Source organism: Megalops cyprinoides, chromosome 14, assembly GCF_013368585.1.
Source record: "Megalops cyprinoides isolate fMegCyp1 chromosome 14, fMegCyp1.pri, whole genome shotgun sequence".
NCBI lineage: Eukaryota > Metazoa > Chordata > Actinopteri > Elopiformes > Megalopidae > Megalops > Megalops cyprinoides.
This window is the reverse complement of record NC_050596.1, coordinates 21764136-21786773: the sequence shown is the minus strand read 5'-3', so window position 1 is coordinate 21786773 and position 22638 is coordinate 21764136. Positions and strand designations below refer to the sequence as shown.

The 22638-nt window shown below is 37.8% G+C and overlaps 1 protein-coding gene across 1 annotated transcript in view; it reads right to left on the bottom strand.

Moving 5' to 3' along the window:
- Positions 1-12714: 12714 nt before the first annotated feature.
- The window catches only part of arhgap15 (Rho GTPase activating protein 15), a 122501-nt gene continuing 112577 nt past the window's right edge, over positions 12715-22638 (bottom strand). The window contains exon 14 of the mRNA XM_036545474.1: positions 12715-12931. Within this exon, the coding sequence (XP_036401367.1) occupies positions 12748-12931 (184 nt within the window). The 3' untranslated portion in view covers positions 12715-12747. The remainder of the gene's footprint in view (positions 12932-22638) is intronic.

The following is a 22638-nucleotide window of genomic DNA, read 5'->3' as shown; positions in this document are numbered from 1 at the left end:
CCTTAAAAAATCATCATGCCATATGCCCAACTTAGTGCTGTAATGCCTCGAAAAGCATCCACGTGTGGCATGCACAACATGGCAACCAATTTAAGACACTCGTGACTTACACATTCACAGCATTTTTTGTTTATATTTGTCTTTTCATTATGAAGACCAAAGTTAGCTGGCACTGGGAATAAATAATAATCAATTTAGGCCCCCGATCAAAATATTCTAATATCAGTTTTAGTCATTTTTGTCAGTGATATTAGCATTTCCTCACTTTATCAAGCTATCTGTATTTGTTTATTCATTTGTTTATCTATTTATCTGTTTGCTTATTTATTTATCTATTTATTATTTAATGAATTTAAAATTCACCAGAGAACCCGGTCGATGAAACTTTAAAACATTTACAGTAGTCTTGAAAATATTTACACTGGAGCTGGTCTCTCTCTCTAAAGGATCCCCTATGTGGGTTGGAATCGCAAAGTGAATATGCAAATATGCAGATTACTTATCTGGTGGGATTCACAAACAACCATCATCCTGATTGATTTAATAAACTGCTTTTATCTTTCAAAGTGTTAATTAGGCAAGAGGGGCCGTGCTTTGAATCTGGTCTCTGTGTGCCGCTTAATCAAGTGCATTAGACAATAAGGAATGTTTTTTCTGCTGCCTCAACCTTCTTTTCCCCTTCTTTCTTTGAGACATAAAAAGCTATTCTAATGAGTTTTAGGGGGAGTAAAGCCCCTTTACAAAACTAAACCAAATGTAATGGACTTTAAATAAACTTTATATGTTTCCCTCAATGCCTGGACTGTGCAGTGCAATTGGAATGTGTGGTGGCTCAAACGCTTAGCTGGCCGGAGTGAGCACTTTTGTAAGTGACCCAGTTTGTGCTGTTCCAGGGCCTGTCCACAGTGCCATGCTGGAGATATTTTTTGGTGGTGCAGAGATTGGGGCATTCTGGGACAGCTGCAGCACAGTATCGGACAAACTGCAAGTGGGGAGAGTTGGCTTTGCATACATTTGATATATGAAGCAACATGATCAATAGTACTGACACAGTGACACATTTGAACAGAAAGTTTATGATTCAGTGCTACAAAGTGTATATTGTGCTGGAAGTCTCTCTGGATAAGAGCATCTGCTGTATGAATGTAAAGTAATGTCATGTAATGTACAGTGCTGCAATATCAATATTTTGCTGTACAAAAAAGCCTGGCTTAGAAATAAATTAGATGATCAATGTGATTGTGCTAGGGAAGGCTAAAGTTCAAAAGAGGTGGGTCTTCAGTCTTTGTTGAAAGCTGGCCAGAAACTTTGATGTTCTGGCTGTCATGGCAAACACATGCCACGACATAGGGACCAGAACAAATAGGGGAAGTGAGTGGGATGTGCAACCAGTGATAAGAGAACTGCAGTAATCCAGGTGGGAGATGACCAGGGATCGGACCAGCAGCTGTTCTGAGTAGGTGGTGAGGAATGGGTGGAAGTCTTTGATGTTTCAGGGGAACAATCCACAGGCCAGAGATAGTGTTCTTATTGAAAGCCAGCTCATTTGCCATTGCTACATCTTGATTTTTGGTTGTCTGGGAGGCAGACACCATAGTGATGTCTAGAGTGATGGAGGGGATAGGACTTGGCTGGGATATAGAGGAGCTCAGGCTTGACCAGGTTGTTTTTCAGATGATGGTTATTCTTCCGTGTCAGCAGTCATCCTGCAAGGCCTGCAGAGATGCGTGATGGGACCTGTGTGTCAGAGGGAGACATCCTGGGTGTGATGCAAGGTCAGCATTTGCAGGTTGAGGAGGAATCAGCCTTGAGGTACTCACCTCTTGAGAAAAACATGCTGTTCAGCTGTGGGGCCTTGAGTACAAGTTCTGGAAAGGCAGATTATTGAACCAGGCTCAGCAGGAGCAGGGAAATATGTTAAGTCCCACAATGTCGACAACCCATGCTACTCTACCACCCCCCCTCACCGCTCATGTGTATTTGTGCATGTGTTCTGGCAATTCTTGCGTGTGCACAGCTATCGTTGTTGTGAGTTTTGATCTCACCCAGTTGGACACTTCGAGGGAATATTTTTCTCTCCTCCATCCCAAAGCAATCTGAATAATTTTCAACTGCATATTTTAATTTACAATCTATCTTTGATGTCTTATTCGTATGATTATTTTTCCTGATACGTGCTCGCTGTCAGCTACGGATAGCAGTTTATGTACGGCTGGGACTTTTTTTTTTTGCGGGGATCAAAGACAAATCCCTCACGCATAGGTTCTGGTAAACATGATTCTCAGAAATGATGAAAAGGACAGAAGCAAACCTAAGAATTTGGTTCATATTCAGTCAAATGCAACACACTTTGTTAAGTAGATACTAAGTAACACTTTCTTTCCAGTCTTGTACATGAATTTTGTGGTCTCTGATATTAATGGAAGACGTGTTAATGCTGAATAACAGCATTATTATAACAATTCAAGTTCATTAGACAAAAGGCATTGCAGGTACTGAATCTGGGCCTAAGACAAAAGGACTTATGAGAACACACTGTATGTAAGTACCTCTCTTATATTACCATCCTCAGGAATCATGGTCACAGTGTAAACACAGGGAAAGCAAAGTATTCACAGTATCTATGCTTCTCATCACCAGCATGAGCCACCTTTGAAGGTGTGCATCACAAGCGCAGCGATCAAACCTGAGCAATTAAAAGTTTCTAAAAGAAGTGTTCCAGCATGTAGGGAAAAAGACAGCGGCTACTACACCTCTAATTATTGGCTGCCCTCTGGCTTCCTGCAGAAGTCTTTATTAGTCCACTCCTGTGGCAATTTGTTTCCCCCTGATGCTTATCATTGGTAGTAACTTGCATATTCTCTTGGCATTTTCTTTTTCTTTCTACTGGAATAAGGCTTTGCAAGGGCTTTTGCATTTGATGCAGAATCCAATCCCATTTAAATTGGCAGCATATAACTGCCAGTGATCATCTAAAAGTTTGATGGTGTTTCTTAATCCTTGCGCTGTGGTAACACTAAATAATGTCAGCTGGCAATATTGCAACAGGATTTTTTTTTTTTTATGTGTGTACGGTAATGGAACTGGCTGTGCAACATCTTGGGCAGAAGATGTATTGTGTACCAGGGAAATATTGAAATATGTATTACGGTTTTTCTTAATCATTAATGTTCTTAGTTGGCATTAGCTGTATGCTGAAAATTTGTAAACATAAAAGTCATCACATGCATCTGTTAATGCTCTTCAGGAAGTTTCTGTTTACATTTAAACAATTTAATTGACGTATGTTTATTGCATATAAGACAATGTGATTATAATATTTCCAAATGCAAGACTTCTGAAACTGAGAACTCTATAATCGAGAGAGGCTCATTCAACCTCTCTTTTTGATGTGAAAATGTGAAGCGTGTTAAGATGGATTTTCTACCAACCTGATGATAACGGTATCTCACTTATCACAGAAATTAGGTGCCGGAACATGTAATGAGAATATTAAGGTCAGTGTAAGCACAGTCCAATCTCTAATGTTACCAGTAGAAAAATGACTTTTAGGTACTGATTAAACTTATAATGGATACCAATTTAACAGAGTGTTGTCTTGGTTCTGTGGTCATATGTTAAAGGATTCATAAATGGTTCATATCTGTTGAATTTTAATTTTGCAGACTAATTAGTCGGTATTCTGCGATTAATGGCTCGCTAATAGTTGGTTTTCTCCATGTTATTACCGGGTTATTTCATTCAGACCAGTGAATAATTCAAGAGTAACAGTTGGTTCCTCAAACTAAAATATAGGCTGTGATAAAGAAAGATTAACCGGCCATAATGAACCCTTGCCAACCCAGGTTAACTCTTTAAAGAGTAGGTAGCAGGGGGGACAACAGAGTTATTTTATATCATGTTATTGGACTAAATCATGGAATGCAATGGTCGATGTGTGCATTGCTAGTGCAAGACTTTGTGGAGATGAATTAAAACCTGGCTGGGGCCATTCAGATTTGTGTGATTTGTGAAGCTGTCCGAGGGCCCCTCTTTTCGCAGAGGTGCAGTGAGAGAATTGCTTTGCCGTGCTTTAAATTCTCTGTAGGAGAAGGTCTGCCGCGGTTCTGCTGAGTCAGTGCAGAAATGGTAAGGTTGTTTTCTGAGAATGGATCAGTAGTTCACTCATGGTTGCCATGTCATATTTATATCTGATTGTGCACAGAAATAGCAATAGAAATGTGGAGATGTAATAAATGGCCTAGGGGGAAAAAAAAAAAAAACAAGCAAACAAAAACCGATCAGTGTATGCAAATGAACCCTGGGAAAAGTGTTAGGTTGGATGTACCAATCACATATCAGATCAGTGACAATATGTTCATCAAATGATTCACCAGCTTCATTGCTTTTTTATATGCTTCAGTTCCCTTATTGGACAAATCAAGGCACCTTTGGAAAAGCTTAAAAGATGGAGTTAAAATGTCTGAAGTGATAGTATAACCTGTTCAGAACATAGACCAAATAAGGCACAGTAAGAACTGCACTATCATATGATTGTAGTCTGACATGAGTATGACACGTGGCTAGGTCTTCCTGTTTACTTTTGTGAGCAAGTGTTCTTGATTACTATCCTGACATCAGAACTATTGGCTTTATAGGGTGTGCTGACATGTACAAGACTGGTTTTCTATGAAACACAGACCTTTGAGACAAAGGTATCTTACTGTGGCCTTTCTCTATCGCTTACTAATACTTACTAATGTTTTGTTCATTACTATGTAAATTAGAGATATAATCTTTGATATGCTTGTGTCTTATACACAAATTTACATTCCTCCTGTTTGTACACAATTTGCTCTGCAGAAAACTATGTGAAGGTGAGATCAAAGGATGTGAGTTGATTTTGCAAATGCATCTGAGCACCTCATGCTACCTTATTATGATTATGCAAGATATGTTTCTCAGCATGGTAGCTGCTATGCTTTGAACTGATGCCTCTTGGACCACACTGGTCCTTCATCCAAGTAAGCATAATTGTATTATGGGTAAACAGGGACATTACCAGCACAACATTTTGCCTGAGATATGTAGTCAGCAAAGAAGGAGTGTCAGATGCAGATGATGGTTAATTCTACTTATGAGATCATATGATATTGCAGCCAGAAACCAGCAAATGGAATAACAATAAGAACAATAATAATGCCAGTGAGAACAAAAATAGAAAATGAATTAACAATAATAAATTAATAATTGTGCCTTCATTTAGAACAATATCATACATATTGCTGCAGGCAATTTGAGATGTTTCAAATGTGTACAGTTTAATATTTATTTAATACTAGATGGTGAAACGTACATGTTTTCTGGTGTCAAAGAAGAACTGGCTGCAGAAAGTTTGGTTAAAAACAGCATTTTAAAATTTGTTTGGATGCAGCAGATTTAGTGTAGTTTTAGTCTTGCTTCCCCTGTTCTAGGGCCAGTCTTGCATGTGTAAAAATTACATGAATTTTAAAGCTGTTGTGCTCGTTTTTTGGAAAACAGACCTTGAAATGTGTCTTTATGACACTGTGCATGCATCTTACGGTTAGATGAATATTTTCTAATAAGAATAATCTCCTTCTGATTTCAAACTGTTCTGTAAGACTTATTTGCTTATTAGAGTAGATGTTATACAAAATATGCAAATGCCTGAATATATTTAAACTTGTTTGTGAAATTAGCATAAAACTGTCAGACAATCTTGATACTGTCCTTTATAACTGGAGTTTTTAAAATCTAATTTCGCCCTTTTCCCATAAAAATAGTGCCTGTATGATCATTTTTGCTGTTTAGATTAAATGTTACATTTAGTTCTCTTCACTGATATCATTAACTAGGTAGTAAAGGTTCAATAACAAAATATAACTTGGAATGATGTGCATTTTCATATTATTGGGTAATACAAACTTTATGACTTTATAATTTATGACAAAAGCATGCTGACCAACAGATTTACTCTGTAAACCATAGATTCACATTTTTACTACATAGCCTTGAAGGACCATGCCATTAATTATGAATACTGAAAATGAAAACATCACAGACACTGTCCAGCACAGGTGGGCTGTGTGTTTCTATGACCAGTTATCGTGCAATGGGATACATACCACTATAAGAACACACACCTCTCTTCACTTCACCTGGGTTGTCCATGTTCATATCGATCCTGAAACACAGTTAGATCTGAGACTCTGAATTAGAAAGTTATTATTTTTCTGTAAACTTTTCCTGGTTTTTTGTTGCTGTATAAATATGTGTAATAATATGTATAATATATATGATTGATTAAGATTAATATTAGAATGCATTACTTTTTGAAGTGTGGAGGGCAGAGTATAGTCTGACTTAATATCAATGAAACTTTTAAGTTTACAGCTAAAGAAACTTATAATGGAACTGTATTTATTCATTTCCAGCATTTCAATGTAAATATGCAATCAGTGGAATGAAGGATCCCATTTACAAAGTTGTCATTGGATTTGAATAATAATAGTAATAATAATAATAATAATAATAATAATGTGTGAGGTAATTTTCCAGAATATGGCATTTTGGGGAAATATTGTGGAATATTAAAAGGAGTGTAAATCCACATGAAAGAGTAAGATTTTTCAATTTGCATGCGTTTTCATGACTCGACATTGCTACCACTGTAAGAGTTACCTTGAACAGCAGCATAAATAAAAATAAATAAATTTCAAAGACTGAAAAGTTGACTGGCTTGACCCCCCCCCCCCCCCCCCCCAACCAAGCAACCCGTGCTTAATAATGAAGTGTTGTGCCTAAGCACCAAACTGTCAGATGATAATGATGCAATCCAAAGTCCCCTTAATCCTTGAGTATATTGAAATGGAGGCTTTCGAATGGAGGTGTGCCCAGGCCGTATGAAAATCGAATGCAAATGAGCCTTCACCCCTGCGCTACTTGAACTGTTTTCTCTTTGATAACCCAATTATTGTCTCAAGAGCTGTGTCAATTGCTCCAGCGATCTCTTCTTGAACAAATCACTCCCGTAACCTCGAGCGCTTTCGATTTGATTCTGCAATTTTTTGACAGTTCAAAGCAATCAGAGGCGGCCTCACAAGGACGGGGATTGATTTTGTGTTCTCGCTTATCATGCTAATTCCCCGAAAATCAGCCTTTTCATCCCCCTCTCTCTGATTACGGCTCCGTGAGAGGGGCCAGATCCGCGCATGCTCCCCTCTGCCTGGTCTCTGCCTGCCCCCACCGTCTGTCCCAAACCCCCAACACCCGTCCAACCACCCAAACCACCCACCCAAAGTCGCAGTGTGACATATTGTAGGCGTAGGTGATCTATCCCGTTCACACAGCCATTAGAAATGAGCACATTCTAAGCAGATGGCAGTGTACCCCTCAACTGTCCTTCTTGCATGTAACCTCTCATTGCAAATGCACCAAGTTATTTAATAAGCAATGTACTGAGAACAGATATATTCATAAGTTTATAGGCCCTATAGCTCTTATGTCTAAAATTTGACAGGAAGGTGGCTAGCAATTAAGAGGCCCACAAAGTTCGGGGTAGGAGTTCAAATTCAGAAACGAGGCACTTTTTAACGTCTGTATTCCAGCAGATCCAATCTTGGCGCTGTTTTAATTGCATGTGACCCTGGAAGTCCAACTCTGTAGTGCAGTCTTATAAAATGAAAGATGACAGGCATTCAAAACAGGTCTTGTGATCATGATTAGACTACAAAGACGGCACTTTCGTCCGCATTCATCTCCTGCAGGATGGGTCGCTTTATTTAGGGAATAATCATTTCTTTGATGTCCGTGATAAAAATAGTGGGCAGAAATCTTCCCCGCTTTCACCGCATGTATAAACCAGATAGACTGGAACTTCAAACTTTGAGGCCGCATTCAATAGTGATTTTAATTGAAGCTGTCTTTTGTAAACTGTTTCATACCAGTGAGTATCTTTCATTCAAAACCTCTGTGTTTCAAACGAAGCAAAAAATACTGACACCCTTTAATGTTCCAATGGCAATAGTATATTAGTCCTTTTTAAATTTAAATGAATAATTTTTTATGAAAAAGCATTATTTCCACAAGATTCTACACCTAAATGAATAATTGAGAACTTTGATTTTGTGCAAATAATCAATCCAATAAGACTGTTTTAGAGGTTTGCGGCCTAATTGCTTCCTTTATTTTATTTATTTATTTATTTTTGCTTGTCTTTGTTTGCAACTATTTGCTGTCTCCATACCAAAGTCTCTGTGAATATATTTTTTTCAAGTAGCCAAGTCGTTAATCTGGGTTGACATGACATACAATCCTAATTGTTTAATTGCTTAAATTTCCCAGAAAACATAACAACATTTTGGAGCCTCGTTAACACAGCTAATTGGTTCTGAACATAACCTATTTAACTGTAGGAATAAATTAAGATCTGTTTGTGAACAATTATTTGTAAAATTTCCTATGAGTCTATGGGCAGCAGTGTAGTGTATGGCACCAGTGTGGCGTAATGATAAGTAGCAGGAGTCATAACACAAGGCTGTTGGTTCAAATCCCCCTGGAAAAGGTACCTAAACCAGAATCACATCGGTGAATATCCAGTTATATTAATGGATTGAGAAGATGATAAGAATTGTAACCTATGTAATTTGCCCTGGATAGCAGCATCTGTCAAGCAACAAAAATATAAATGTAAACTTGTCCTCAGTTAAAATGACATCATACGTTACTTTCAGATGTCCTTATGCAGTTGGTTGAACTCCATTTACCCTTCCCATTCAAAAAATACTTTTCATTGGCTCAGTCTTGTTGCTCTTGTTTACATTTAGTATGTTAGCGTTAATTGCCTGTGAAATGAATTGTTTTGTTTTGCAGGGCATGTAAATTAATATTGGACCATGACTGGTTTAAAATACAGTACATAGACATACAAATTATTCATTGTGAACCACATGTTCTTATTTTCCCTTCATCTGTACCCTTCAGCCTTATAGAGAGGTGACTCTGCGTGAGATGAATCAGGGACCATTGGCAAAATCAGTGTCATCACTTCCATTTTTGATAATCCTACTAGCATGCTCATGAATGTATTTCTACCATTTCCATGCCAAGGACCAGCCTGCTGTAGTGCTGACTACCACTCTGGCTAGTAACTCAGAAACAAGAAAAAACCTGTAAAACCTATCACCTTAAAGATACACTTTTAACCACATTGTCTAGAAAGAATGTGTTTCTAGTGTGTACTGTTATGTGACACTGTAAAAATGTTGCCAAAGCTGGTAACTGGGCAATAACATCACGACCCATCAGTGAGGTCTTGAGATGCATTTTTACCCTGTTAAGCACACATTGTTATACTGAGGATAACTGCACAGTTTTGCAGAAAATGATTTTTGTGAAGATATGAAGATTGTCCAGTGCTCAGCTCAAGTGATTGAATATACATGAGTGAATGTATACAAATGCCGTATTTCTCATTTCAGCTGGTCTCTTCCCCGAAACTGTAGTTTGAGTACTAAGGCTGCAGTTCCCCCTACAGGTTTTGAATTGGGTAGATACAAGGTTTCCTGTCAGGGCATGTTTTCCAAGAGGCTTTAGAAGAGAAAACCTAATTCTGAACACCATGTGATCACCATCTTTTGATTAGTACCGAGAGAAGGTGTTTATGAGTTAATAAAATTAATTAAGAAGGGATTTGTACAAAAAGGGGAACGCAGAGAAAATTGCTCTCTTTTATGGCTGTAATTGTAAGCACTGAGAATAGCCATCTGCACAGGTGATTGAAGAAATAGCCCTAATGAACAATTGCAGAGACAATCTACATTACAATAATGTGTGTGAAAAAAATTGTATCTGCTTGCTTGGGCAAGTACTCAATACAATACTGTTAATACAAAAAGCATTACTGTGATTACCAGCAGAGTGGCACTTGAAGTGGTTAACAGTATGACTGTGGGACAGCTTCTAACAATTTAAAAAAGTTTACGAAGCCCTTGATTCACTTTTCAGATACATTTCCAGAGCAGATTCATTAATTGTACATTCAGTAATTGTTCGTTCAACTGTACACATGTACATTCAGGATAATAACAAAAAGGAATTAAATAAATAAACTTGTGAAACTGCTGCTTGAATGACATAATTAGTAATTACATTACAGCTGTAAATGACAATATAACATTGTATTACTGAAACAAGAAACAATATAATTCACTCTTCACTTATCAAGCTGCATACTGCCTGATGAAAAGATATTTTGCTTTTGGCAACTATATACTGCACTACCACTAGTCATTAAGAGAAACCAGTGCAAAAAGCCCATAGTTTAGGTCCCTGTGCAGACCATAATTATTGTTGAGTTAATGATACCATAGATACTCAAATCCTGGATAACTGGGCATACGTTCTGATACATTAACAGTAATGGAACAGTGAAGCTTCATGACCCACCTAATGAGCTACCAGTCAGATGACTTGAACCAATCAAAAGCATTTGCTCTCCATAGCAAAATAGCATGATTCATTCAGATCAGTGAGTCACTGATAACAAACATGAGAACTCCTCTGCTGCGATTCATAAGGACTGACTCTATCCCTAATAAAGTAGCAATCACTAATTTGTAAACAATACATGCACAGTCATGCAATATATTTTAAAACATGACACAGACACAGTATAGCAAAATGATTAGCATCTACAGACAGACCCTGGATTTTTGCATCAGGGGACTTAGTGACTGAAGTCTTTAAATTAACATTTCACAATGGGTATGAAAAATTAGACTAAGACTGTAGACAGCACAGTAATAAACATCAGCTATATTTACTCACATTTCTGTAACTCCTGTTCTCTTGCAGGGGTGTAGTGAAATCAATAAAATCAGTCCAGTCATCTGGAGTAGAAGGAAATGAAGAACCAAGCCATTGTGTGTACCTTGGTCAAGGGGGCTATACTTGGGCTGGAAACATCAGGTCTGCCCTGTAGCTGAACTTAGGCCTCATTGACCCAGAATGACCACAAGAGTAGGGTTTCTAAACTACATTAGGCTTAATGTGGTAGGAGGCAGCAAGGCTAGCTTTTAAAGTGGTCATTTAGACTTCCTTTGGCAAAGAAGTACACATATCTATCATAATTTGGTTATTCGACTTCAGCTGTGGTGGGGATTTCTTTTTTTATTTCAGGGAGTGCATCGGTTAAGGGGAGACATAACCGTGAATACTTTGGCGAAGGCAGACAAAGGGAGGCCTATTTGAAGCAATAGGAACAAAAGTAATGAAAACACTGTGGGTTTTCCCACCAGAAATAACCTTAATTGTACAAAGAAAAAACCTTATTCTGAGGTTCTCAGTTGTGTTCCAAGCTAAACTTCTGTGTGTTTACGACAAAACGTCTGTAATGGCATGGCAGATATTATGGTATTTGGGAATGCCTCAGGAGAGATCTAATATGGTAAACCATCCAATGAATGCTATCCAGTATATCTGTAAGCTTGTAAGCTGTAAGAGAGGTGATAGAATAGACCTTTATTCATGAGCCCATCAGAATCATTTAATTTACTTCTTTTTGAGTATTATTCATGCTGTTGTCAGAGCAGAGTCTAAAAATCATAACCCATAAGGTAACTGGTACATTCTGTGGTGTCAGTTCATTATTGTGATTGTAGAAGCTTTTATTGTGATACATCAGGATCCAGTTACCAACCAACCACTGCCCCATTGCACAGAAGCATCATTAATTTTGATATTTTTTGCAAAGTAAGGAAACCCATTGACAGTATTAAGCCTTTATTCACATATTCCACTCATTCCAAGCCTCACTGCAAACAGATGTACTACAAAGAACATTGTCCAAAGTAAACATAAACAGTCAAAATTGGCAATTCACTATCCAGCTAAAACAATATTACATTGTAAGGTATGAAAAAAGAAAATGAAAAGGCTGGTAAAAACATAACTGTAAATAAACAGAAATATACTGTTTGGGCTCTGAAACCCGCCCACTCATTTATCATTCAGCACAGCAACAAAGTTTAAAATATTCATTCCTATAGAAAAAAATGACACGTTTAAGGTGTTTACTACACATCAGTTTACAGGGGGTTGAATGTAGGCATTTCAGGAATAGTGCAGGTTTTCTTTGGTTATGTACCTCCATGGGCACAGAGGTGGGAAAATGGCAGGAAGCCAGATAGCTGACCCCAAGATAGTGCAGGGCTCGTGGGATTTTTATACAGGTTTAAGACTGGTTTATCTGAGCTGGTCAAACTGCATGAGAGTTGAAAATCCATCTCCTGATATTCCTGAAACTCCAATTAATGCAGTATTTACAGAAAGCTCAAATTTATGCCACAGTTCCAATCTTGTGTATTTTTTTTCTGTGAAGAATTTAATACTCCCCTTCCCAATAGAAAATGTCCCTGATAATTACCATGCCATTTGAGATTATTTTTTTCCTTGATTTTGTATTATTTTATGTTTACTACACTAACTAAAGAACTGACAAATGAATAGAAAAATACAAAACCATTCCTAAATTATCTTACACTTACATGATACACTACAGTTTGAAAGGTGTCTTCATTAAGATAAACAGGAGAAATGACTTTGAAAACCTTTTTCTTTAAAAGTACAATATCTGATTTAATACAAAACTAATATACATTTTGTAACACCAATTGCACTGCAGTTTTTACCTGCGTAATATCAATTTTTGTTGTTATCTTATTTTTGTATATATATATATATTTAAAATTATTTTCCTTCGGGGCCAAAGATCTCGGCGCATTCAATAAGTATGAATTCTACTATCTGGTTCTGGTACACCATGTTGAAAGCCATGTTTCCAGAATCCAGTTCTGGCCACAGGAGTGTTGGGCCAAACACAATGCCGATGCCCTGCGTGGACATGAGGTTTTTCGACGACTTGGTGAGGATCCTGTAGAGAAAAGAGGAAAGATTTGACATGGGAGCCTCTTACATTTCTGTGAAAAATCATGCGGCAAATAACCCCAAAACAAAAAAAACTATTAGGATATCTGAGAAATTTCATCAACGATTCAAGGGGAAGAAACAAACATTCATGCCCATCATCCTTTAGACAGCCATTTTATACAATCTGTGGTCCCGATGTGTAGCACTGTCTTTCCTGTTGTCTATGTTGAAAACAAACGTCCAAGACTATGAAGGGACTGGCATGGTGAATATGTTTAAATGATTTGTCCATTCCATTGATTCTTGGGTACCACATCACATATTTTAGTTTTTTAGGAAAAACAGGCCACGGTCTTAAAATAAAGAAGCATACATTTTGTGATTTGTATCAATAATAACCCACAGTGTTCTTATTTGTATCAGTAACTACCTAAGTATCAACACAGCAAATTTTCATTGTTCCAGTTTCATTGTAACAGTTCCGGTTAAAGTGCTTGCCTTGTCTCAGCATTGGCAATGTTGCAATTCTAAGGGGTGGTGCTTTCACTAAGTTTTTGATATTTCTAAAGATTTAGGTTGGGTCCTCATGTAAACACGTGGAATCCCTGCCAAAATTTATTTCAGTTCTTATGTGAATCATCATTTGCGTTGCAGGGACTTAGATAAACATGAAGATAGGGCCTTTTGGCAATCTTTTTTAGTATGAGACTACATAAAACATACTTTAAACTACCTTGAAACATCTATGACTGCTTTCACATCTTGGATAAGGGCAAATGTTTCAATTGAAAAAGCAAGCCCCTGAAAATGTACACATTTCAGAAAAACCCAGATATAGATCACATATTTTTTTATCCAAATAACAACATCTGTACGCATTTTAAGACACCTTTTATGACTCAAGAAATGCAAGGGTATATCATTTATCCTGCTAAAAGAAAGAAAATAAACTTCAGATATTACCCGTAACATTCCAGCAAAATATTTACAGGGAGAACACTAGACTTTTGTTATAAACAGGACTGACAGAATCCAGATGCTTTTTTCTTACACTGACGCTACAAGTAAAATGTTCCATGTGTCCTTTAGTATGAGTGATAACGATCAAAGTAACACTCTAAGACATTTTGGAACCATAAAGTAGAAATATCGGATGAGGGCTCTAATGATTTATACTGTAGTGTGAAGGGATAAACTCAGCAATTCTGTGGTCCTCTTGCCTATAGTAGTAACCATATTATTCTCAAGTCAAAATTTACACTGGAATACAAAATACCTGTATTTCATGTCATTGACACAAACATGAACAACCCATTCAACCAGTGAACAATGAATCCAGTAAGAATAACTTCGAATTAAGTCCTTTGCCATTGATAAAATAAAGATCAATAGAATGGATAACACATCTCAATCTTGTGTTTTCCCTCTACTATTTTGTTTTTTTTTCTTCCTTTTCTTTTTCAACACAAATGCATAACTTTAGATGCATAGCATGTGAAAAAAAGCATCTGTAATCAGAGCAGTGCATGACTGTTAATCCCAGGACCAGCTGCATTAGGGGTGCAGGTCTAGACTGTGTGGGTAGCTGGGGCCTCTGAGCCACAGCCTGCAAAGTATCTTGTTACTAGGCAGCACCAACACCCCCACTCTCTCTCCACAGATCCCAGATCAGTCTCAGCTCCTAGGCAGTGGTCAGATGTGGTGAAGACCTCAACCCCGACTGAGATTTTGTGTCAGGAGTTATTCAAACCAGCAAGCAGCACAAGCAGCACACAGTGGATACATGCCAAAGAATGTGAGTGGTGTGACTTGGGCACACAAGTGCTCGAACTCAGTGGGACTGTTGTGCAGAAGCTAACTGTTTGATTTCTGCATTAGTGATAATATTTGTTTATAGAAACGGTCATCACCCTAAATGTTCAAGTACAGCCTTGTGACGAGTTAGCATAGGTAACAAATTGTCTGTTCCTGATCTCTAGAAACATGCAGGACTGATGAACTAAAAATGACACATGTCAGAGACAGCCCATTCTTTTCTCATGTTTCCAGATCAAATAAAGAACTAAAATTATATATAGTCTGAATGAATGCACTAAAAAAGAAATTTACAACAGACCCTCGTGAAAAATTTTATGTGAATACCACAATCATGAGTCATGTCTATAAACTAACTTGCCAGCCCGGTTGTTTATTTTTGTCCACAGTTAATTACACAGCTTCACAACTTTTGTTATTAGAAAGCAAATTTTCAGGATCATTGACACATAAAGCTATTAGGGAGATGAACATATATGGGTTAACACATTGCCTTGGACTATGCTGTCTTACTAGTATTGAACTACCAAATAAGCAGTAAGTATACTAATATATGCAAACTGAATGATTGCCTGGATACTGGTGTTCAAGTCAGGAGGAAGAATATGGGAAAATAATTATTCATAAGATCAAAAATTGTGATGAAAGCCAAGAACAAAGTGTGCTCTGAGCTACGTGCCTTGGTTTATTTTACACTTACGGTATAACTCAGTGTTTTCACAATGAAATGAAGCTGAGCTTCTTAGAAATGTACCTTAAATGTGGTGAGACTTGTAGGAACCAATTTGTTGATGTGAACGTGTTTCTGCCAATGTAAAGCTTGAGTTAAAAAATAATACATCTGAGAAGTCGAAGTATGAGGTATGTAACGACTCATGGCCGTTTTCCTTAAATCAACACTGAATGGCAATGTCTGTGTGATATGAAGGCCTTACTGCCCAACATTTTTTTGTTTTCAGAACACCTTGTTGTTGAAAAGATTAATTGCCTTATGAGGTATCCTTCTTGTCACAAGAGCACTTTCTTTCACAAGAGATGTGAGCCCTCCATACAATTCATAATGCTTTACCTGCTTTTCACCCATTGTCTGCAAATGCAAAAAAAAGTCTATCCATAGTATAGTATGCACACTGACAATATTGAAAACAACAAATCAATACTGCAGGGAGATGTGCTTTTCAGAAAGGAAAAAAAGGATGTAGATTCTTGGATGGCTTTGTACTGTGCTTTCAGAGGCTCAAAAGGTATTCTTTATTATACGTTGTATAAATAGGTCTGGTGCAGTTAGGGGCTTGGCCGGGCAAGAGGACGCTTTGAAACATTTCTGCCTGAATTGAGGCTTGGCCGTGAGACAATGACAGTCAATACAGGGTGACTTGCTCGTCAGAAGAGCCAGCGAGCAGCCTCAGGAACCATTAAAACCATTACAGATGAAATTGGAACACAATGGAAGGTTGTGGTGGGGGCTCCAGTCCAAGTTGTCAAGGCCGGGACAAACTATCTTGATTAAATGCACTGAAGTAGGATCAGGTCTTCCTTAAACGTATACCAGTCAGCCCTCTTACAGGCTAATTGTATCCAACGGATTTCAGGACTGAGCCTGCTCGACTTTGTTGTGGCGTACAGATCTTGTGTTCCGAAGGAGCAGCCTGCTGGTGATGTTATCGGTGAACACCATATAAAAACACAGCCCATAAATTTTGGGCTTTCGGTGCGTGGCGTATTCACTCGGATAATAGTGTGCGTGTTTTATTAAAAGTTACATATTCCAAACACATGTTGTGGGGATCATTTCATGAGATCTTATGCATTTCCTGCAGCAAGCTTTAAATTGCCAGTGTCTCTCAAATATACCATGTTTCAATAACCAGATCACAAAGGAATGCTCTTTAAGCCAGTAGCTACACATCCATGAACACCCAATCTGTCTTGACAGAACACCATCTACATAGAAACAAAGGCTACACCATGGGTTCCACAGATGCCTAAAAAGGCAGACTATGAACTCTGTGCATAGCTCAGTCATCAAAAACGGTATTTATTATGAGCATATACTACTACCGTGGCCTCTCTTGTGAGCTGCAGTACTGTGACTGACGTCTCAGTCATAGTTAAAAAAAAAAAAAGGAAAGAAAAAGACCTGCACTGACGATAACATTATTCTGCCTTTCACAAATGCAACTCTAGACACATTAAGTAAAGGTATAAAATTATCTGAGCTTTTGTTATATCATTAACTTTGAAAAGACTTTGCAGAAATAAAAAGGCACTCTCCAAGATTCAATAAACAAAGACAGTATGCCTCTGTACTTGTAGTTTGTTGGGAAAAATTGCATTGCAATCTTGTAATTATTTTATCTACACACGATAGAGAAGTAACAGAAGAAAAGGTAGGTCTTGTCAGTCTTAAACAATAATAAAAGATGAGTCATCAGTTTAAGATTATTCAAAAACTACTTTCAATCCTCTAACAGTTCTTGAGACCAGCAGCACTTTATAAACACAAACTACTTTACCCTCTCTGAAATATACATATAATATGGAATTAAACTAGGCATTCACTCATAGGTGAACCCTTGCATTTCTTAGTCTTACCTTGAGAAAATATGGTAAAACATCATATATTTTACCATTTATTCTCCAAATGTAAAAGCATTACTATCACATGGTATCTTCTTATGTGTATTCAGGAACTGTCTGGTGTAGTGATATATATTTGTAATAAACATACTGCACAGGACATGCTATTTAATATACATTAATTAAATGAAATTAATTCAATCAAATAGATTAATTAAATCTTGATGAAGAGCTTAACTGCCTCATTGTTGGTGTATTGTATGTGTAATTACAATAATTTCACTTTGAAAGAAACAGGCCATTTTACATAAAATGGGCCAGTACCCTATGGTGTCAGCATGAATTAATTTGAAGGGAGCAAGCGTTCCCTGGAAATTATTGATGTGAATATATTTTTACTTTCACTAAGTTAAAGCACAGAATGAATTAAAAACGTTGCATGATCAGACTATTATTAAAAATCACCTAGGTTTATTATCTTAAAACCCATCTGTACTTGAGTTTACAACTATTGTTTAAGATGTGAATGTCATTAGAGCTTAACATTAATTTTAAGATGCCTTTAAAGAGACATTAATCTTTTTAAACCCAGGGAAACAGCTTGGTTACACTAAGGATGTTTGATACACTCTCCTGGGATGTCAAGAGAACCATTCAATATGTCCTTTGATGATTATAATAATGCTATAATGTGCACTTAAACAATGCAATCATAATTCACAAATCAACACAGAGTGTATATTTTACAGAACCCATAGTGCATGGTGTAACCAATGCAAAGAAAGCTGGAAGGTTCTTTTTGTTGAACTGTACACAAAACTGCAAAACCCACAGTAAACCCTCGGCTGCAAGCGGGAGTGCCTTGGATAGGCTAACTGCAGTAGGTTAAAGTTCATACTTTGATGAAGAAATGCCTTTAGGCTATTTGACTTTGCAAGGTGAAAGAAAACAGTGAGGTAGCACCATCAGTATGGCGGTTAAACAGTTCCACTGTCCAAAAATTGCTTTCAGTTGAAATTATATTAACAAAAGGTAATTGATTCCAGGCTAGGCAGGTGGAAGTTTAATTGCAGGAAGTTTATTAATGAAAATCCATTAATCAGTGCTGAAAAGAGCAATTAGGGTATTTACAAAGCCTTGATGTATGCATTTGTTCTGAGAACCTAAGCGCAGAGAGAATTTTTACATAGGGAATTCGGGGAAGCCTGTGCAGATACATGGGTAAGTAGACCATAACCCAATGATTTACCATGAAAACTTTTCTGAAAAATGCAGTCTAGAAATAAATTGACTCTTAATCAAAATAGCCAGTTAAGGTTAATGCTTCTATGTCTGTTTGTGCATATACATAATTAGGTCAAATTAACATTTGAACAGTGCCACTATGAACATATTAAATAGAGAGATCACCCGATTTTCTACTTATATTAACATGCTTTTGATGAATAACTAGCTGTATTTTGTTTTTCCCTCTTTCAGCATTTTCAGTCAATAGTAATTTAATGTAAACATCGTTAAGTGCCAAGATTTGAACAAAAATAAGGAGAGAAAGTGGCTTTTTTACTCATTGACACCAACTCTGTAAATCATACAATTAATAATGACAACAACAGCGTCAATCCTACTACTACTACTAATAATACCTGACTTAACTAAGATTTTAAAGGAAAATGTTATATAAGGTAAATGGCAATTCAAATAATGATTAGAGTCAACCACAGATACAACTTTTTAAGTGTAACAGAACTACAAGGAAATGGCCTCAAATTTCAAAATCACTCCTCGCCCTCATACGTTTCATCTATGTCATGTCATCAAACACTATTTGAAACACCATTAGGTATATGTACATTACCTGTTGAATGAATTTATCAATAGAAAATATGTGACTAATTCTGTTACAAGTGTTTATTTGAGGATATTATAACATTAAAATCTCATTTTTTCAGGGCATACATGATTGAACACATCTGCTGTTCAGTGATTTAATGTCATGACCCCACTCAATATAGGGCAGTCATTTGGGAGATGGGCTTGTGCCCAGTAGGTTATGGGTTTGAATCCAGGTCGGGGTTCTATAATCACATAACTCATGCTAGATAAAAACAAGTGCTAAATAAATGAATAAGAACAGCTTGGTAATATGGGGGACTTGAGGGACGTAAGGGACAAGGCCTAACAGCAATCAGTATACCACAAACCGAGGGTGTGACAGTGTACGGCAGTGACTGGTCAGAGGATCCAAACCCCCAGTCTTACCATCACAGCTTTCGCTTTGCTCAGACAACAGACTGACATCCCAAATAGGAGCTGACATGCACTACTAAAGATGCCAATGTTAATTAATTAGCATCTCATTTTTGACCAGAGAAACAACAGGATGTAGGAGCTGGAGCTCGATGCCATTTCCCCTGGGGCTGGTCTTTATCAGGGTCAGGAATCTGGCTCTTGGTCAGTTAATAAATCGAGGGAGCATGCTGACATTCGAGCGCTCGTCTCTGTCAGAGCTCCCTGTGCCCGCTGGTCATGACGAATGCACCAAGCTTCTCATCCCCACAGACACCAGAGTGTGGAACTCAGAACAGTTCTTAGGGAGGCAACATTCTTTCTTTGCACTGTCCTTCCCTACTTTAACCTCAAGAAAACTGTGCTGAGTGTTTTTCAATACTCAAAGTTTTCCAATGTTTTTGTAACATAAGTACAAATGATGACAATTTCATAAATACAAAAAACAAGAACATTTTTAAACAAGCCTACGTCTCTGATGAGTGGTCACAGTAGGTCAAAAATGAAAGAACTTGTCTTCTATCAGTTTACACCACAAGTTCATATAATGGGCACCACAGACCCGTTTTAGTTTTTTACTACAAACAAAACTATACTAAGCTGTCAAGTTGGAGTACTCTCCTCTTTACCGCAGAGAACCGAACAGTATCAATGACAGATGCAACAGAAGAGCTGGAAATGCCGCAAATCACAAATTTCCAATGTGCTCACTGGTGGTGAGACAGGAGAGACGGGCACCAATGCGCAGTCTCATATTTGACATATAATAACTGATTACAGGTTTCCCTCCTAGAGCAGGCCAACCCCAGCAATCACAGGTTTCATTTTACCTGACGGATACAGACCAAACAGCCCTAATCCCTTGTCCAAAAATGTGGATACTTTATCAAAGGGGGCTCACTTTGTGCATCCTCAGAGCCAGCCATATGGAAATGAGGAGGAAAAGGACTAGGCAACAATAGCAAAGCCTTGCTTGTAGAGATATTTCCACTTTGGGCCTCCTGGTTTGACTCACTCCTACCCTGGCCGCCTCCAAAGGTTGCAGGGTTTATTTTCCACAGTTCGGAAAAGGGACTTTGGATGAACAAAAACGCAACATGCAGACTTTTAGAAACCAATGTGGTGAATTAAGAAAAAAAAAAAGAGAGAAAAAAATGAATGGCACTCCCAAAAACACCCACGAGAGAGGAATAAATAGCAAGTCGAAATGCGAAGGTACACTTAGGAAATCTGGTTTCCTTGACCACATCATCACAATATGGATATACAACCGCTTATTGAATCCAGGCAACACGGATCAGGAATAAAAAGTATACCGGCTCCACAAGAGCACAGAGTTAGCCCACAACAAAGGGCTTTAAAGACAAACTTCATAGACTCGTGCTCCACTCCGCGGATGGCTAAGCCAGGGTATAAATAGATTCCTTTATTGAAACTTTTTTTTACAGGTCTTTTTTTATTCCCCCGTTTCTTTACAGTGAACAATGCAAAAACCCTTCCTTTCAGGCTTTGTTTAAAAGCAGGAAAGCATGGTGCTATTTTTGACAGATTAGGTGCACGCATACAGACATGCCAGATACGAATACACACACACACACACACACACACACACAATGCAGGCCTTGCCGTCTCTCAGGTTATACCCAATGACCATTTAGATAACCAAACACCATCACTCATAAGACCTCTCCACCTCAACGTCATGTCCCAGCATGAGCCAGGACAGCCAAACTGTGAAGACTAATTACCATTCTATTACAGAACAAGTTCCTTGCTCTTGGTCTTAAGGGCCACTTTGTGATTTTAAAACCAGCTCCAAGGAGTTTTTTCAGTGGGCAGTCCTGAAAGTCAATGTGTTGCCAAGCAAGCAATCTGTCACCTTACATTCTCTTTCGAGTCAAACGTAACTGCAGTGATTTCAAAGACTGGAAAATGAAACACTGGCATATTATTTAGATCATATTTAACCCCAATCTCAAGAGCAGCTGTGTCAAATTTCACTGTAAAATTGACAGTTTTATCTTTGTGGTGTCAGAGATGCACCACTGTGAAATAAATGCTCTGTACTGGTCTGGCATCCCTGGCTGCTGTGGCTTTTTAAAGACATACAGGTCCAGTGTTTGGACAGCATGATACTGGCTGGAAGAATCCATCATGGCCATCCTTGAATGTTTGTGGTTCAAATAATTATGTGATTGACTAAGATTTACTGTTCAAAAAAAGTAAGATTTAAAAAAAAAAACTTACTTTTTTACATATTTCATTCCACTACTTCTCCTTTCTTTAGCCAGGTACTGTAGGTTGGTTGAAAAACAACTAACTAAATGCTTTGTCAGAGGATGACTGAAAATGAACCATCAGAAGTCATTGCTTCTTACCAGGCTGGAATATACATGATTGATACCTTGAACCAAACACTCATGTCTCATAGTATCACCCTAGGGGCCTTTTTTACAAATATATATTATTCAGAGTTGTCTGGAATCACAAACAAGCTTAATCTCGCAATTACCAGCAGCTGGGCTAATTGCATGGTTGTTGATTTAAAAGGCAGGTACTTGTTCTGTTTTTCTTCATTAGTCTGTTAATTGAACTCACTCTGTAATGACTAATTCACATGCAGTAAGAAAATTGGCCAATATTTTTTTAAAACACAGTAAACCATGCAGTGAGGCTATGCTGACCTCTGATGGTAGGAGGACTAAGTGGCACTCCAGTGAACATGCATTGGAAAAACACATGGTCAAATAGTCACGTTGTTGTTAGATGGCTGGGTCTCAGGAGAACTTTAAAAAAGTGTAATCCTTCACATCATTTGAACATGTGCCCTCCAGAGCTGGCTCCCTAGTATGAGAAGCGGCAGAAAAAAAGAAACATTTCACATCCACAGATGATCCTAATTTGGTGTGGTTTGGAGAGTAATTTAGATCAAAAAGATCCATGTAAACGAGTCAGGGTTCCTTAATTAGGTGCCTCTGAAGGGAGAGAAAGAAAGAGAGAGAGAGAGAGAGAGGAAGGGGAAAAAAATTG